This window comes from Palaemon carinicauda, chromosome 29, assembly GCF_036898095.1.
Source record: "Palaemon carinicauda isolate YSFRI2023 chromosome 29, ASM3689809v2, whole genome shotgun sequence".
Taxonomy (NCBI): domain Eukaryota; kingdom Metazoa; phylum Arthropoda; class Malacostraca; order Decapoda; family Palaemonidae; genus Palaemon; species Palaemon carinicauda.
The window spans coordinates 88,162,353-88,181,924 of NC_090753.1; the positions used below are offsets into that span (position 1 = coordinate 88,162,353).

General features: G+C 39.6%; 1 protein-coding gene across 2 annotated transcripts in view; it reads right to left on the reverse strand.

Annotated features, from left to right (window-relative positions):
• Positions 1-1,446: 1,446 nt before the first annotated feature.
• The window catches only part of LOC137622336 (uncharacterized), a 29,245-nt gene continuing 11,119 nt past the window's right edge, over positions 1,447-19,572 (reverse strand). For both annotated transcript variants that reach the window (XM_068352919.1, XM_068352918.1), the window contains exons 7-11: positions 19,365-19,486; positions 12,233-12,351; positions 10,703-10,798; positions 5,876-6,015; positions 1,447-3,081 (exon numbers count right to left, since the gene is read on the reverse strand). In XM_068352919.1, the coding sequence (XP_068209020.1) occupies positions 2,932-3,081; positions 5,876-6,015; positions 10,703-10,798; positions 12,233-12,351; positions 19,365-19,486 (627 nt within the window). In that variant the 3' untranslated portion in view covers positions 1,447-2,931. The remainder of the gene's footprint in view (positions 3,082-5,875; positions 6,016-10,702; positions 10,799-12,232; positions 12,352-19,364; positions 19,487-19,572) is intronic.

Sequence of the window (19,572 nt, forward strand, 5' to 3'; positions counted from 1 at the left end):
ATGCATCATTGCTTGGATTTTCCAGTACGTTGATATTTAAGTGATTCTTCGAGTGAACCCCATCCCGACGTGCTCTAGTTTCCAAGGGGTGCCCCAAAAATATTTGGTGCACTCCCCAATTAACTGCCAAACCCAATCATCAGTGTTTCCTGTTCCACTAAAATGTCTTCTTTGTCTGCATCTCTTCCGGCTTTCTCCATCTATCTCTGTCCCACACTTCATCACCGGTTAATCCCTTTGATCGAAGGTCATCCTTGATACAGTCCATCCACCTTAGCTTTGGTCTCCCTCTCCTTCTCGTTCCCTGTACCTCCATTTCCATCACTCTCCTCCCAATATACTGTTCATCTCTTCTCATGACATGACCATACCACCTCAGTCTACTTTCTTGGTCTTCACTGGCCATATTGGTTTTGGCTAATTTTTCATGGCCGGATGCCTTTCCAGACGCCAACCCTCCCCATTTACCCGGGCTTGGGACCAGCATCAAGTTGAGGCTGGCTTGGCCCCCTCAGTGGCTGGGTACCTGTTCCACTAAAACCAGGTGAAGAAATTGCTGGCTGTTGACCAGTGCCACTGCCATCAACCCTGGAGTAATCGCTGGTGTTGAACAAATTCTCCATCGACCTGGAGGTTGTTGGTCAAGCATGAGGAACTGTGCTTCCTTCCTCTTGGTCCTTGATCTTCTAGCTGGCCATGAGATTGAGATTGCCAACTGAACAATTCTCAGATTGTGGGTAAAGGAATACCAGCTGTCAGGTCCTAGAGGGAAACTCGATTAGTCAAACTTTTAGAAATCTCTATAGAGTTGAAACCAGAAGATGTAAGTAGTGGACACTCCTTAGTTTTGAGCTTTGAACTGGTAACTAAAGCTCTGAAAACTAGACGAGGTGCTTCCTATTAGACTGAACGATGGTATCTAGACAAGTGCATCCTTCAGGTTCACTGAGCGCAAGGTCTTCTTTCCAGAGGGCAGACCTTACGATACTTGCCTCTTTTATCTTGAACGTAGTAAGGATGGTCTTTTCCTGGGTCACAGTCCACAGGAAGAGTTTATTGTTTAGACCTGGAGAACAGTCTTAGAAGACTTTGGGCACATTCATCTCCCTCAACGTTCCTTCAGGGCCAAAAGAATCCTCTTGTAAGCTGGCTGCAGTGTCTGGAAGATCTCTGCCTAAGAATACTCAAGTCTGGACAATAATACATTTCAAGAATATTGAATTCTGGGTGAAGGCAAACATACCGATAGGAGAGCTGTACAAATTATAACCTTTGCAAAAATTTACCCTCAGGATTTTCTAAAACTAAATCTACAATACAGCTTTTACAAAAATTATAATAATCGAGGCACAGCTTCTTCTCTACATATTGTATTAGGCAATCAATTATGTAACCCACGTCCTGCAGTACCTAACAATATTTCATCTGGAAAATTCATGAGACTGCTAACTTTAATAACAATTTATTGTAGCAAAACACCCAGTACAGTAAATTTAGATATAAATGGCCTCGTTTCAGTGTAATAAAATATATATTTCATAATGTTTAACAAAATACATTTTCTACAATGACTAACATACAAAATCATTGGTACAGAAGCAGAATTGTCTAGTCTCGTCTCTCGCACCTCTAAATATTATTAAAAATGCCTATATGTCAAAAGATCTACTTTTATGGTCTTGATACTTATATATTTATGCTTCACTTTTTACTTAGGCTTAAAAGATTGGAATGGTCATTCAAAACTACTTGCTAAAGGAAATCCTTCACAATAAAATTACTGTAGCTTTCACAAGGTGATAAAAGCTAGACATTTGGCAAGGAAAGATTAATTTCCTCAAAAAAAAAAAATGAAGGTCTATATCACTTTAGAATTTGTAGGTATAAAGGATTTCCAATTATGAGTTCTAATAAAATTTTCCACCAAAACTAATCTACACAAATACTGATTTGAAGCCTTATTGCTAAAGAAATACTGGTAAAATTCCAATTCTAGTACTAACTTTAAGTCTAAGTCAATACTTTAAACATTACAATGCTTGAGATTGTAATGCAATACAAAGGAATACACTATCAACAAATTAAAAAATGAATATTTCAAAATTTAAGAAGAAATTGTTCAATAGAATCATTTTTTTCCCCCTTAACACTCCAAAATGTCTTTAAGTTACTTCTAGTTGAAGAGAAGAGAAATATTAACCTGATGCATACTATAATAACAATTACTATATAATTAACATATAACTTTCAAGTGCTAGTGTTGATAAAGTGACTTTATACAAATTCAGATCAAACAAGAGACTCAAATTTAATATTAATAAAAAATAAACTTATTTCTACAAGCCTTGTGGAATTAGATAATGATTGCGCTCACAGACCCAAGTGAGCCAAGACCACAAAGCAAACTGCAGTATACATACATATAAAAGAAGGAGTAGGAACTTTACAAATCATCACATTTCTTGTACTCTCAAATAACTTTGAGCATTGGAATGTTGAAAAATATCTAAAAGCATGTTTAATACAAAAATAATGGAAGTGATGTGCTCTTAGTACATGCTGGACGCAGAACACTCTGGTAATGCAAATCATCTATGAAGAAGTAGATTGAATGCAATCAAGTTAATGTTAACGAATGAACAATTCATATAAAAATAAACCAACCAAGTTAAAACGTATAAAGTAGATAATCTTAACAAGAGATTATTTTGTGTCGATGTACTTTTCATTTGTAACTGAAATCACATCTTTGTGACAATTGTATGAAATACATTAGAAACCCTACCTACATATTTGGCTATCAAAATTACAAATCTTTTCCAGTGATGATTATGTAGTCTAGACTAATATCCAGAACAGGAGACTTAATATAAAAATTCTAGTTACCTTGTGCAATATCTTTCCTATAAAGCCAATCCATTTCTCTTTAAACTATTCAGAAATCCTTTCCAAGTAAGCTTTAAAGCCATCTTCTTTATACATAACTGCAGCGGCTACTGGATCTTCAGCTTGCGTGATTCCCCTCCCGACGATGATGACGTCGGCACCCTTCTCCAGGACGGCAGTTCGTGGAGTATTGTACTTTGAGGAAAAAAAATTAAGCATTGATATTCCTGATTTCTATGTAGCCTCTTCCCACTCAGTTGCATAGTTTATTAATATTTCCTTGCTCAATTTGAAGCCCATCATTTAGAGAGGGTTCTTTGAACTGGTCTTTTAAATGCCTCATACAAATAGGAATGTTTTTCTGTCATTTGGTTAGCCAAAAAGATATATAATCTATACTACAGAGACTACACTACACTTTACGTACAATATTTCAATCGAGCAAAAAAAAAAGTCACTATTATTGGCCATGGGAGAAGATTTTCAGCAAATGTTTATCGCATCTAAAGAAAGTCTTTAACTTGTGACAACTTTAAAACAAAATTTAGTACATTTTATGAGGGAAAGGCTTAGTCAAAAATGAGAATTATTTGATGAACCAAAAATTAATCAAGATGAATGGAGACTGAACCAAACAAAAAAAAAATTGAGAGGATTTTGAACATAATAGATTAAAAGAAAGAATTGGTTAATATAACAAACTGCGCAAAGGGATGTTTCAGATTGAATCAACTCAAGGACAGTCAAGCCCTTCTTCAAAGATCTCAGTGTTAAAAAGTCTAGTGTGGCTCTATTGACTTTGTCCATCCAAATCAAACACAAAAAGATTAACAATCACTAGACTAAATTATACTGCTAAAAACATTACTATACAGTGAACCCTCGCTACTTCGCGGTTCGACCATCGCGGATTCACCACTTCGCGGATTTTTTTCATAACCCATGTATATACATATATCGCGGATTTTCCAGAAATATCGAAAATACCGCGAAGTGACCGATGGTGCGAGATTGGAGAAAGTAAGGAAAATTGAATCGTGATTGATTTTCAATATAAATGAAACTTTGAGGAGCAACAAAGATATCATTTGTTAGAGAGATAGAGAGAGGTAAGGAATGGGAGGTAGTGAAAAGTAGCCCACAGAGAGAGAGAGAGAGAGAGAGAGAGAGAGAAGAGAGAAGAGAGAGAGAGAGAGAGAGAGAGAGAGAGAGAGAGAGAGAGAGAGAGAGAGAGAGAGAGAGGGGGGGGGGGGTTTAAATGTAATAAACAAAAAAAATTGATAGGTTATAACACATTGGTGCTTATGTAATATCAACTGTATACTGTAGACGGTTTGAATAAGTTAAGAAATGGTATAAATGATACTTTGTTAGTGTATTCGTACACACTCAAGAGCGGCAGCTAGATGACAGCTGATCTAATCACAGCCAAAAGTAAAAAAAAAAAGAAGTCAACAATACTCGATTTTTAAAACAAACCCGTAATTTAAAAACAAAAGTACAAGCTTTCTTAATGTGCAATTAACTATTTAAAGAGTGGCAATTTTCTAGAATAAAATGATATTTCCCAAAAAAAGGGGTTTGCTGATGAAATCGGATGCCGTATTTTTAGCTATGATTGAAATGGATGTAGACTCGGCCTAATTATTTCGTTTCGTATTTAATTGACACTAAGAAAACTAATTTTAGCTTCTTCATCTAAATGTAAGTATTGTATAACACGAAGAGAGAGAGAGAGAGAGAGAGAGAGAGAGAGAGAGAGAGAGAGAGAGAGAGAGAGAATCAGCTGTTGTACTCAAATGGCGTGTTTTTGTTTCGTGAGAATTTCATCGCCACGACTTTAACAACAACATACTGTACTGAACTTTACAGTATTATACAGACTACTGTAATATGATAAAGTAAAATATTTGTAATCTATTTTATATGAAATGGGGCTATTTTTTTTTTTTTTTAAATTTACATTTACGTATGTAAAACAACTCTCTCTCTCTCTCTCTCTCTCTCTCTCTCTCTCTCTCTCTCTCTCTCTCTCTCTCTCTCTCGTTGATTGTTTTCCTGCTTTGCTACGTATGTATGATTTTATATAGATACGGTAAATAATATTTGTAATAACATATTTTATTAAAGCTTTTACTGTAATATCATTATTTATCACTTTCATCATGAGCGTTAAATTCCTTAGTTTGTTTACTGAGCGTACTTTATGACGCCGTCGTTTCAGGCGGCGTCATAAAGAAAAACATTTCATTTGGAAGTCCTAAGAAAAATTAAGTAAAACATTAGTAATAACCAAATCAACATACTGTACTGAATAATCAATATAATCGATGCAGAAACTAACCTATACACAGATGTGTAAATGCGTTTGTTTCTTCATTATAATCAGAGATAAACGTAAACAAAACTTTGGTTGCCATTTTTTATCGTGCTTTTTGGCGTGTTTAGGAAACGCATGATATAAAGTCGCCCTTAATATTTGTGCCTGTTTTAGTTTAGGGTACGTTAGTACATGCATTAAGTGTTCTGTACATTAAAGGGTAGTTTGTTAACAGTACTACGTACAAGGGAAAGTTTTAAAAGTCTGAATATACATGTTAAATAAATAGGTAAATATGCTGTCACTACTTCGCGGATTTTCACCTATCGCGGCCGGGTCTGGAACCTATCTACCGCGATAAACGAGGGTTCACTGTAGTCAATTTCTTTTAGCAAGGCAGATTTGCACCGACTCACAGCGGTGCCCTTTTAGCTCGGAAAAGTTTCCTGATCGCTGATTGGTTGGACAAGATAATTCTAACCAATCAGCGATCAGGAAACTTTTCCGCCGTAAAAGAGCACTGCTGCGAGTCGGTGCAAATCTGCCTCGCTAAAAGAAATTGACTATAGTGCAAAGAAAGTACTGAATAGATATGGCAACATAGTTTAGAACCCTGGAAGACAATACCATATACAGTAGACAAAATACTCAAAAGGAAGGTAAATTTACCTGCTGTCCGAGATCATCTCCTTTCTTATTGTACTGAACGCCTGGTGTAAAGATGACAAATCTCGGATTTTCGCTCACACAACTCTGAGATACGAAGCCCACAACAAAGTATTCATTCTTCTCTGCAATTTTTTGACAACCTGAAATGTAATTTCATTGTGAAAAGAAGTATTTCCATAAAGGGAAGAAAAGTGCATGCTAGGTAAAGTACTACAAGGTAATGTTGAATGCTGTACTGCTATGTTTGTTGCCAACATACCATGAAGACTAGTGCCTAATGGAGATATGGTACAGTAGTGGAATGATATATGAAATTTGATCCAGAGAACATTTACACTTGTATTATGAATGAAGATGAAAACAATTGTAATCTAATGATCCCTTGGTACTGTAATGCTTACAGTATAGTAAGGTCACTAACCCACAACGGAGAGTAATCTTAGTAGAGCTTACACGTGTCTTTTATCGTTGTGAATGTCAATTAATTGTCTGGTAATCTGATGATGCACAATGTAACATATACAGAAAAGTTATTAAACTTTTAATTGCAATTTTCAGTTTCTTTCTGTTATTACTCCTTCATTAGTTACGCTTTGAAATCTCAACACAAGTACTGTAAGGCTGAAACATCACGTAATTGCTCCCTGGCTATAAGTCATGCGCTTTAGAGTGATTTTGCCACAGCTGGGATCACTAGAAAAGCAATTGCTTGCTATTAGATGAAAACTGATGAATGATTCTCAGTTTTTACTTATCTAGTTTCATAAAAACCGTCACAACAGTACTAATCTAGTCATGAATAAATTGAGCAGTTATTATATAATCTAATTTCGCAAAACTATCCAGGAACGTACTCTACACTGATCACATGACCTCTGAGAAACAGATTCAATTATACTTCCTACCTGAATTTAGAGATTTTCTTTTATGAGGCACAATGATTGAATGAAGACTCGTTACTAAATCACAATCCAAGATGAGGCCAGGTTATCAATTATTATTGCGCAAATTAGCACATATCTGTGTGAACGTTTGGCAATGGGGTGTGAAGACCTGGAATTACTATTATTAATGGAGAATTCACTGGACTTCTGAATCTTAACAAAGAAAGCATGTAGTGTCAAGAGCTTATGAAGCTTCACCACTTTAACAAAACATGGGTGACCTTGTGTGTTGGCCAAAGGTGGAGGCATGTTATTATTGTTGTGATTCCAGCTATAATCAACTAGCCTAGTCTTTCCTGACTCCTCCCCTGAACTAAGAACAAAATTCCTTTTCTGTTTAGAACTGTTAACTTGATTTGTACAGTGGTACCTCTACATACGAATTTAATCCGTTCCACAACCGACTTCGGATGTAGAAAATGTTCGGATGTCGAAACGAATTTTCCCATAATAATACATTGAAATAGGATTAATCCGTGGTTGAGCCCAAAAACCTATGATAACTTCTTAATAAACTACTACACATAATTTCCCATGAGAATAATGCACACTAAATTAGATAATAGACATGTAAAAAAGAAGAATTATCAAAATATGATAAATAAGAAACGGGTTCTTAGCGTCACTTTACCTTAGAAACTCCAGCGCAGGTGTTGTTGGTCTTGCTACGCAGAGAGGAGACGGACGGGCGGCGAGGAGGTAGAGAGGTTAACTACGATAAACGTACACTACCGTAACTTATTCTAACTTACACTAAGTAAACCTTAACATAACTTAGCTTATTTTTTTTTTTTATTTTTATATTTTATATTTTTTTTTTACATTTTCTTTTCTTCTTTTTGATGATTAATTTTAATCACTTTCACTCTCTACACTTAAAATTGATTGAATTTCTTTCGCTTCACTCTTTGCCGTTTTCTTTGTTTCCCTTTCTTTCGCTTCACTCTTTGCCGTTTTCTTTGAATCACTTCCATCCTCTTCATCACGAGTTCGCTTCGTAGTTTTTTTAAAGAAATTATCGATAGATAGTTGCTTGGTACGGCTTTTCAGAATGTTTCAAAAGTGAGTTAGGCAAACATCATCGAACTGCGCAACTACACGACAAACCTGCAATTTTTTTGGGTGGTATTTGTCGATGAAGTCGACCACGTCTTGATATTTTCCTAACACCTCTTTTATATGCGCCAAACCTAACACATGTTCTACCTCCTCGATCCCTTCCTCGTCATCACTCATGTGCTCAGACATAGCATGGAGTTCCTTGAGCTCCTCTGTGGTAAGTTCGTCGTGATGTTCGGCGACGAGTTCCGTAACGTCATCTGCGTCGACCTCCAGATCCATGGACTTGCCAAGAGTGACGATTTCCTCTATGTCTTCCGCTGCACCCACCACAGGATCAGGTTCGGGGTCAAAACCTTCGAAATCTCGGGGAGAAACTGCATCAGGCCACAGCTTCTTCCAGGCAGAATTGAGGGTCCGTCGAGTTTATCCCACCCAAGCCTGATCTATGATCTTCAAGCAGTGCACGATGTTGAAGTGGCTCCTCCAAAATTCACGCAAAGTTAAGTTGGTGCTTTGCGTGACATCAAAGCACTGCTTAAATAAGTGCTTGGTGTACAGCTTTTTAAAATTCGAGATGACTTGCTGGTCCATGGGCTGGAGGATAGAGGTGGTATTCGGTGGAAGATACAGCACCTTTATGAACTTAAATTCATCGAAGATATCATCTTCAAGTCCGGGGGGGTGAGCGGGTGCATTGTCAAGGCATAGCAGGCACTTTAAAGGCAATTTCTGTTCATGAAGATACTTTTTCACAGAAGGGCCAAAAACTTGGTTAACCCATTGCACAAAGAACTGCCTAGTGACCCAGGCCTTCGAGTTGGATCGCCAGAAAACATGAAGATGGTCCTTATCGACGTTGTGTGCCTTAAAGGCTCTAGGGTTCTCGGAATGGTAAACCAGTAAGGGCTTGACTTTAAAGTCCCCGCTAGCGTTGGCACATAGGGCAAGAGTCAACCGATCCTTCATTGGCTTATGCCCAGGCAATTTCTTCTCTTCGGCGGTGATGTGGGTTCGACTGGGCATCTTCTTCCAAAACAGCCCGGTTTCATCACAATTAAACACTTGCTGCTCTACGTAGCCTTCTTCCACCACGATCCTTTCAAAGTTCTTGACAAAGTCAGCTGCAGCCTTTGCGTCTGCACTAGCAGCCTCTCCGCGGCGAACAACTGAATGAATCCCGGACCGTTCCTTAAATTTCTCAAACCAGCCACGAGATGCCTTGAAATCGTCTGAGGAAGGTTCGGTTGAACTCTCTCCAGCATCACCTCCAGAGCTCTCCTCCTTCAAGTCCGTAAAGATGGCGTGCACCTTCTCGCAGATGACGGTTTCGGTGATGGTGTCGCCAACAATCTCTCTGTCCTTGATCCAGATTAGCAGAAGTCGTTCCATCTCTTCTATGATAGAGCGACGGCGTTTTGAAATAATGGTGATCCCCTTAGGTTTCACTGCTTTAATAGCTTCCTTCTGTTTATGGATTGTCGAGATCGTCGACATATTACGGCCATACTGTTTTTCAATAATTTCCTGCTTTACATCTAAAGAAAGCATTTCCTTCTTCCTTTTCTCACCACTACCACTTGCAAAACTAAGCCTTTTAGGACCCTTACTTTACGTAAATTACCGTAAAAGGATGCACGTAAAAAATCACGATTAAAACGGTACAATAATAGCAGAACGCACAGGGCACAACTGCAAGAAGCCGACGAGAACAGAGGACTGACCCAAGCTGCGCTAATTGAGGGTCCCTCCGAGGTCGAAGTGCTGCCTTCTATCGGCGGAAATAAAAAACACATTAGGATCTATGAGCACCGACTACGCGTACGAGTATTGTTTACTTTGGGTGTCAAAACAAAAATTCAGGTGTAGAGTAGGAACGTGTTCGAATTGTAATTCACGTGTCGAAAAATTTGGATACAACCGGTACGATGAAAATTGCTTACTTCATGTGTCAAAGTAAAATTCGGGTGTAGAGTAAAAAATTTGCTGGAATTTTACTTCGGATGTTGGAAAATTCGGATGTAGGTACGTTCGGATGTAGAGATTCCACTGTAACTGTTTAAACATACTTTTCCACGAGTGCTACCGAGAGACTCTACACAATGATTATTCAAATCGCAGTGTTACCCCAGACACAATACAGAAAGGAAATGCAGATCATGTTCTCACAGAAATAATGCCCGTGCACATTCCAGGGAATAATTGCTAACAAATCAAGGGAAGACATCTTATTGTGTAATATATGATCTAGAGAATGTGTAATTGCAGCCGATTGCCAGACATTACTGAAAAGACAAGAAACATCTAAAGTGGCATTTCTAGGCTTCTTACCACTTACTGCTAGAAGGTTTCAATCCTTTGTTAAAGGCTTGTACTTAATAAAAGCGATAGAAAACAGGAAAATCTTAAAATAAAAAAAAAAGTTAAGGAGAAGTATGAATATCAGGGGAGGCTCATAGAAATATTAATGCTCTTTAATTGAATAAAGAACTTGAAATCTTAAAAATCAAATTAAATAGGAATATAACAAAAGGACACCAGGAAATACTCTACTACAGCATTGCATTCATGTGGCAATAAAAGTAGTTCACACACTGTTGATGAAAATCATGATGGCATGATTTAATAAATGATGATTACTATCCTCTATGTCATTAAAAATAATTTACAGTAATGTAACATCAACATAGCCTTAACAATCATGCAATTAGTATTTAATAAGATTACACAAACAATTACTAATTAGTCCAGTGGAGACAAATCATAAACCAACTGCTTAAGGTCACATAATCAGTCTTAACATTTACAAAATAGGAAGACTTACCATTAACATACTCCTGGGTAGTAAGAGCACCTGTGGAGCTCATTTGAGACACCAGAACACAGCCACGAGGTTTCCCACTGGTGCCCGACATCAAACCTAAAATTTGAAAACAACAAATTTTGATACCTTGAATAAGGTCAGAAGCAGAGTCCTAACATTAGAATACAAAGTAGATTAAAAATGGCATCTTCCGAAGCAATGCCAAAGGAGTCAACACTATTACAGTATATAACTAGCCAAGCTATAAACCTAACTAGCAGCTCTTCTAGGAGAAGGACACTCCAAAATCAAATCATTGTTCTCTAGTCTTCGGTAGTGCCATAGTCTCTGTACCAAGGTCTTCCACTGTTTCAAGTTAGAGTTCTCTTGCTTGAGGGTATACTCCGGCACACTGTTCTATCTAATTTCTCTAATTTTTTTGTTAAAGTTTTTAGAGTTTATATAGGAAATATTTATTTTAATATTGTTATTGTTCTTAGAATATTTTTTTCCTTGTTTCCTTTCCTCACTGAGCTATTTTCCCTCTTGGGGCCCCCGGGGGTTATAGCATCCTACTTTTCCAACTAGGCTTGTAGCTTAGCAAGTAATAACAATAATAATAATACAGGTAATAGGAAAGGCAAAATGCAGCAAGTCCATGGGTTCTAACAACGAAGGCAACCCAGTGTGGAAAGGAAATAGAGAAGTAGCAAGCAAACTATAAATAAGAAACCATAAGAAAAAAGTATGATAACATATATAGTATTAAGATCAGTAAGAACATTAAATGCATGAGTAATGTATAAACTATGAAATAAAACCTATGCAATAAGTTTGACCTAAAGTTCCACTGATTCAACTATCAGAATAGTTAGATAATTTCACAATCTCTTCAACAGATGGAATTGAACATCTAAAATACAGTGTTGTATTGAGACTTATGATGGTGAAGGCAAGACCAAATATCTAGTTCTATACAACATGCTGGATGGTAGTCACTCGGAAGATTTAAAAGCAAGGGATAGTCAGAATTATGAAATATATTAGGCAACCAGAACAAAGAATTAACTGAACGTCTCAGCCAGAGATTAATATCCAGATCAAGGATTAGGAATTTAAGACTGCAAGTTTTGTCCAACAAATTAAGATGGGTCAGCAGCTGAAGACCGAATAAAAGCAACTTTTACTTTACTATTCAAAACATTTCCTTTCAGTTTTTATTGGTAAGTTTGATATTCTAATTCCAATCCATACCCACATACAGGTTTCCCTCGTCTTCTGTCTATCCTCTACAAGAGCCTGAAGTCTCAGTATATCTCATACTATATGTCTTTCCAGTCACACCTGCTACCTTTGTATTCAAGTAATTGATTTCTTTAGTTAGCTAATACTATTATTCTATTTCTACAGTGCCCATTTTTCACATGCTTTCTAAACTTAAAAGTTAATTTTACCTATGAATACTGCCAAGACATATCACCTGCTGCCATGAAAAAAAACAGTAAAATGTAAGAGAAGTCCTCTGTTTTTCTTAAAAGAGTAAAAACTGACCTTTAATGATCCCATCACCTGGAAGGCCATGAGCCGTCACCAAATCAGCCCAGTCGACAATGTTGTACATTCCCTCAACATACTGGTTGGCTACAGTGTTTCCGATGTCGCCAAACTTTCTGTAATAAAACAAATACGGGGAATACTGTACTATTACTCCATTTGAAATATTTAATAGCAATAAAAGCCCTAAGGATAGTTACAGAAGGAAGAACTATCCAGTTATGGGTTAAAACAAGAGCAAAAACTATAAAATTGCCAAGAGCACAATGATTGTATCCAGACTACAGAATAAATCATAAAAAGCTATTTCCCATAATCTTCATGAATGCCAGTGCATTACAGTAATCTTTAAAAAATGACTACAGTACATTCCAGTAATCTTTAAAGAATTACTACTGTACATACAGTAAAGATAAACTTAAAAAAAAGGCTAGAATTTTGTAATTCTAAAAAACTATCTACATAAGCTTCGGACTTACACTAATGAAATATGTTATTTCTATAATAAAATAAATTTTTGAATATACTTACCCGGTGATTATAATAGCTGCAACTCTGTTGCTCGACAGAAAACTCTAAGGTAAAATTCGCCAGCGATCGCTACACAGGTTGCCGGTGTGCCCAACAGCGCCATCTGTCGTCCAGATACCCAGTACTCAATGTAAACAAAGAACTCAATTTTCTCCTCGTCCCACTGCGTCTCTATTGGGGAGGAAGGGAGGGTCCTTTAATTTATAATCACCGGGTAAGTATATTCAAAAATTTATTTTATTATAAAAATAACATTTTTCAATATTTAACTTAGCCGGTGATTATAATAGCTGATTCACACCCAGGGGGGTGGGTAGAGACCAGCAAAATATGTTTACATTATCATGAGCTAAGAATTTTTATTTCATTTTAGAAGTTATCAAAATAACAAAAACAAAATAAATAGGTACCTGGTAAGGAAGTCGACTTGAACAATTACTCTGCCTTTTTAAGTACGTCTTCCTTACGGAGCCTCGCGATCCTCTTAGGATGCTGATCGACCCCTAGGATCTGAAGTATCAAGGGTTGCAACCCATACAACAGGACCTCATCAAAACCCCTAATCTAGGCGCTTCTCAAGAAATGACTTTGACCACCCGCCAAATCAACCAGGATGCGAAAGGCTTCTTAGCCTTCCGGACAACCCAAAAACAACAATAAAAACATTTCAAGAGAAAGATTAAAAAGGTTATGGAATTAGGGAATTGTAGTGGTTGAGCCCTCACCCACTACTGCACTCGCTGCTACGAATGGTCCCAGTGTGTAGCAGTTCTTGTAAAGAGACTGGACATCTTTCAAGTAAAATGACGCGAACACTGCCTTGCTTCTCCAATAGGTTGCGTCCATTATACTTTGCAGAGATATATTTTGCTTAAAGGCCACGGAAGTTGTTACAGCTCTAACTTCGTGCGTCTTCACCTTAAGCAAAGTTCGGTCTTCCTCACTCAGATGTGAATGAGCTTCTCGTATTAACAATCTGATAAAGTCTGACCAAGCATTCTTTGACAAAGGCAAGGATGGTTTCTTAACTGAACACCATAAAGCTTAAGATTGGCCTTGTAAAGGTTTAGTACGTTTTAAATAGAACTTAAGAGCTCTAACAGGGCATAAGACTCTTTCTAGTTCATTGCCTACGATCTCCGATAAGCTGGGGATATCGAAAGATTTAGGCCAAGGCCGAGAAGGCAGCTCATTTTTGGCTAGAAAACCAAGTTGTAGCGAACAAGTGGCTTTTTCTGACGAAAATCCTATGTTCTTGCTGAAGGCATGAATGTCACTGACTCTTTTAGCCGAGGCTAAGCATACCAGGAAAAGAGTCTTAAGAGTGAGATCTTTCAGGGAGGCTGATTGTAACGGCTCCAACCTGTCTGATATGAAGAATCTTAGTACCACGTCTAAATTCCATCCGGGGGTAGCCAAACGACGCTCCTTGGTGGTCTCAAAAGACTTAAGGAGGTCTTGCAGATCTTTATGTTTGGAAAGATCTAAGCCTCTATGCCGGAAGACCGATGCCAACATGCTTCTGTAGCCCTTGATAGTGGGAGCTGAAAGGGATCGTCCTTTTCTCAGGTATAAGAGAAAAACAGCTATTTGAGCTACAGAGGTACTGGTCGAGGATACAGAAACTGACTTGCACCAGTCTCGGAAGACTTCCCACTTCGATTGGTAGACTCTAATGGAAGAAGCTCTCCTTGTTCTAGCAATCGCACTGGCTGCTTCCTTCGAAAAGCCTCTAGCTCTCGAGAGTCTTTCGATAGTCTGAAGGCAGTCAGACGAAGAGCGTGGAGGCTTTGAAGTACCTTCTTTACGTGTGGCTGACGTAGAAGGTCTACCCTTAGAGGAAGACTACTGGGAACGTCTTCTAACCATCGAAGTATCTCGGTGAACCATTCTCTCGCGGGCCAGAGGGAAGCAACTAACGTCAACCTTGTCCCTTCGTGAGAGGCGAACTTCTGCAGTACCTTGTTGACAATCTTGAACGGTGGGAATGCGTAGAGATCCAGATGTGACCAATCTAGGAGGAAAGCATCTATATGTATTGCTGCTGGGTCCGGGACTGGAGAGCAATAGATTGGAAGCCTCTTGGTCAGCGAGGTTGCAAAGAGATCTATGGATGGTTTTACCCCAAGTGGCCCAAAGTCTCTTGCACACATCCTTGTGGAGGGTCCATTCGGTTGGAATTACTTGCCCTTTCCGACTGAGACAATCTGCTATGACGTTCAAGTCGCCTTGGATGAACCTCGTTACTAGGGAGATGTCTTGCCTTTTGACCAGATGAGCAGGTCCCTTGTGATCTCGTACAACGTCAGTGAGTGGGTACCTCCTTGTTTGGAGATGTACGCCAAGGCCGTGGTGATGTCCGAGTTAACTTCCACCACTTTGCCTCGAAGGAGAGACTTGAAGCTTTTCAAGGCCAGATGTACTGCCAACAGCTCCTTGCAGTTGATATGCATGCTCCTCTGACTCGAGTTCCACAGTCCTGAGCATTCCCGACCGTTTAGTGTCGCGCCCCAGCCCACGTCCGATGCGTCCGAGAAGAGAACGTGGTTGGGAGTCTGAACAGTCAGGGGAAGACCCTCTCTTAGGTTGATATTGTCCTTCCACCAAGTCAGACAAGACTTTATCTTTTCGGAAACCGGGATCGAGACCGCTTCTAGCGTCTTGTCCTTTTTCCAGTGAAAAGCTAGATGGTATTGAAGAGGACGGAGGTGTAGTCTTCCTAGTGACACAAATTGTTCCACGGATGACAGCGTCCCTACCAGACTCATCCACAGCCTGATTGAGCAGCGTTCCTTCTTCAGCATCTTCTGGATGGATAGCAGGGCTTGATCTATTCTGGGGGCTGATCGTCTTGTTGTTCAGCAACGTCCTCATCAGAGGGTTCCTCATCCGAAAACTGATGAGGAAACGGCAACGGAGTGGGCAACGTCTGGCTCGCTGAGTCCGGTCGCACTGGTGGATGCGTGACGGAGCCGGACGCAATATCATGGAACTGCTGCACAGTCTGTGAACTGTCAACAACCATGGGTGCGCGAGGAAGCACAGCGTCAACCCGAGACTGTCTAGACCGTCTGGGTTGTGCAGTCAACACCCTACCGGGTTGCTGAGGTTGACGCACTGCGTCAAAACAAGTCACCTCTGCTGGTTGTTGAACGTCCTGAACGTCAACAACCACCTCCGAGCGTCGCTTAACTTCAACGTGCGGGTGGCAACCCACACTGGGTCGCATCGGTGGAGGAACCACCTCAACTGGCAGACGCGAGTAGGTTACCTCAGAGTCAACAGGGCGCACAACTGACCGGTTGGAAGGTTGTTGGCCAGAAGGTTCGGTAGCAACCTTCTCCGCATTAAAGTCCTCTATCAAGGACGCAAGCTTGGACTGCATGTCTTGCAGCAAAGCCCATTTAGGGTCTACGGGAGCAGGTGTGGCAACAGACGGGGTTAGCGACTGAGGCGGTACCGTTTACCATCCCTGAAAGCCTTGTTATGCGTGACATAATTGTACAGCAAAACTTCAAAGGCTCGAAAACAGCTGTGAAGTTGACCTGTAAACAACTTGGAGCGTCTCCTGGCCAGGCGCCAGGGAGAGTCTACGAGAATTGAGAAGTCTATCTGGGCAGAGGCATGAACTCCCAAGCCGAGAACTTCTCTCGTGTCATATCAGACTCTCGCTCTATAAACCAGTTTAAAAGAAGGGAAAGCAAAGGCTGTATCCCCCAAACTCCTCCTGGTGAAAAACCAGTCGCCTAGCCAACGTAAAGCTCTCTAGGAGAGCGAGAGAGCACTAGCTTAAAAACAACGGCTTCGAAGTAGCTAGGCCTAGTGTAAGCTCTGACGTTTAGGCGAACGAGGAGCAGCAGCTACAAAAAGATCCGGACAAAGATCCTTAAAAAAATCATCATGATTTAATTAAAGTCCATAGGAGGCTAAGCAGCTTTAGGCTCCTCTCCATCTGAGAGTCCTCAAGGGAATATCAGTAGGAGGGGGAACAGCAACTTCCTCATCTACAGGAACCTTGTCCGATAAAAGCTGAGTCTCAAGCAAGGGAGAGACCTACCGTGGTGGCAATGCTTTACAAGCAGTCCACACTCACTGGTGCATTAGTAGCGGACCAGAACGCAACGTCATGTAACTGCTTGACAGTCTGTGAACTGTCAACAACTGAACTGTCAACCACAACAGGTGCGTGAGGACGCACAGCGTCCACTCGAGACTGCTTTGACTGCCTAGACTGAGCAGTCAAAACAACTCTAGAATGCGGAGGTTGACGCACAGCGTCAAAACAAGTCAACTCCGATTGTTAGTGAACGTCTTGAACGTCAACAGGAGCCTCAGCAAGTGGCCTAACGTCCAAATGCGGCTGAAAAACCACACGAGACCGCATCGAGTGTGGTTCTAAACAACCTGACTGACATGACTAAGCTACGCCAACGTCAACAGTAAGCACAAAGGAACGTTAGGTTGGCTGAAAGCCAGGATATCGATGAGATAAACGGCTAGACTCAACGGACTAATCGGCAGAATAGTCTTCCATAAGGGAGGCAAGCATATACTGCATGTCTTGCCATACAACCCATTAAGGATCAACGGAAATGGTTGTGGTAAGAGACGAGGGTAACGTCTGTGACCGCAACACTTTGCCTACAAAAAGAGACTCTCGGAGTCTGTGTTACGCTTTTGTTAGGCGGCGAGCAGTTATCCGACGACTGCATAGGGTCAGAGCTGTCCTAATGGTTGTAACCAGGATGCTGGACCTGTCCTGAAAGGACTGACTTTCGCTTAAGGGCTTCGAAACCTTGTGACAGGTTTCTTATGCGAAAAGCCTTCGGATGACGAGGAGAAACAACGTCTCTCTCGTCTTATGGTAGGGGAGATCTTGGTAAGATACACCCGATACCATAGAGGGAAAACGTCTGTTCGTTGGTCAAGGCCTCTCGAACCCATAAGTCGTTTAACATTACTTCTCCCCTGGGCTTGGGAGCATGTAAGAGGTCCCGGACTAGGTGAACGACAGGCACGAACAGACGAACCCTCGGACGCAACACTGTAACACTTTGCGCATATCACTTTATCACTTCGATTTTCTGTTTTGCACTTATTTCACTGAAAATTTTACTGATTTCTACCTGAAACACGCAATTCTACCCTTCATTAAAAGGTAGTAATTGCGAAATCAGTCGTATAATGCAAGCTCATTAATACCAGCAAAAAACAGAAAACATATTTAAAGATAAAAAAAAAATCAGTGGCTGGGAAAGAGACTAAACACTAGTTCATATAACTACGTTTTCAATCTCTCACCGCACATAGCCTGGGGACGAGAATAAAAAACTAAAACGTTTTATCCTTCCTCCCCGTACAGCGACTAGGGACGAGAGTAACACGAGAACAACGTTACCCGCTTGAACGGAACGTTTTCTCTCCTCTCTCTCCCTCCGTCTCTATCTCTCTCTCTCTTTCTCTCTTGATTTCGCACCTAAGAGAAGAGCCCAATTATATTTCGTCAAAAAAAAACATGTTATTTGACTAAAGGAAAAAACTGAAAGGTTTTTCAAATAAAAAGTTCCTTTAAAATAGAATTTAAAACATTTAAGCTAAGAAAGAATGAACAAAACGTCAGAATCGATTTACTCATACTGCAAAGTGAAACCGTGATACACTCTCTCTCTATCGTAACGATAGAGCGCATGTTGAACGTCCTGAACGTCAACAACTGCGTAGCATAAAAAAACTAAACGTTAGTTCATCTTTGAAAACAGTACGAAGACTATCAAAGAAATTCTTTCATAACAAATTATATTTAAAAAGTTTTAAATCCTTAGCTCTTTAAAAGCTAATTACGATATAAAGGGCTCAACGTTGATTAACTTCGGTTTCCAAGTTAGGACCGCCTACTCTCAGGAAAGGTCTATATAAACAAAACATTAAAATTATTTTTATATGTTTATAAAAAATGGAACGTTAATCGAAGAGGCCTAATAAAGGCGGAGAGATATAAAATATATAGAGGAAAATCTATAACGTGATATAATTACTAAAAGCCTAAACACACTTCCGCTAAGGGAAGGGTCGGCCATTTAAGAGTGAAAGAAAGTCCATACTCTCTTTGTCACCATAATTAAATCTATCCAAAACGAGTTCAAGATTTAAGATGAAGATAAAACACCTGCATAGCGAAAGCTCAAAACTAGAATAGTGTACTTCACCAATTAGTTGTGAAAACAAATCCAGTTTAGCAACAGCGAATAAGCACGTCTTGTCGGGAGCACGACAGAGAGAAAATTGAGTTCTTTGTTTACATTGAGTACTGGGTATCTGGACGACAGATGGCGCTGTTGGGCACACCCGCAACCTGTGTAGCGATCGCTGGCGAATTTTACCTTAGAGTTTTCTGTCGAGCAACAGAGTTGCAGCTATTATAATCACCGGCTAAGTTAAATATTCAAAAATAAGTGCTACAGTACTCCCTATACAGGTACCAATAATTCAACAACACCCAAGACAATATATTATGGAGGGCTAAAGCTTACTTTTGAAGTGAGTTAAAGAAACAAAAAACCTGTTCCATAAAAAGTAAGGACTTGTAGAATTAACTAACCTGTCTTCAAATATCAAGAAGTTATGTTTGACAGCCAGATTCTTCAAGTTTTCCACCGTATCTTTGCTGAAATCAGTGAGGATATCTATGTGCGTCTTCAACAGGCAGATGTGAGGTCCAAGCTGAAAGGAAATATAAAAAAAAAGTGCTTTTCAGCAAATACATTGTATTCTCACTTGTTAAAGAGAAGACAAAAATCTTCTCAAAG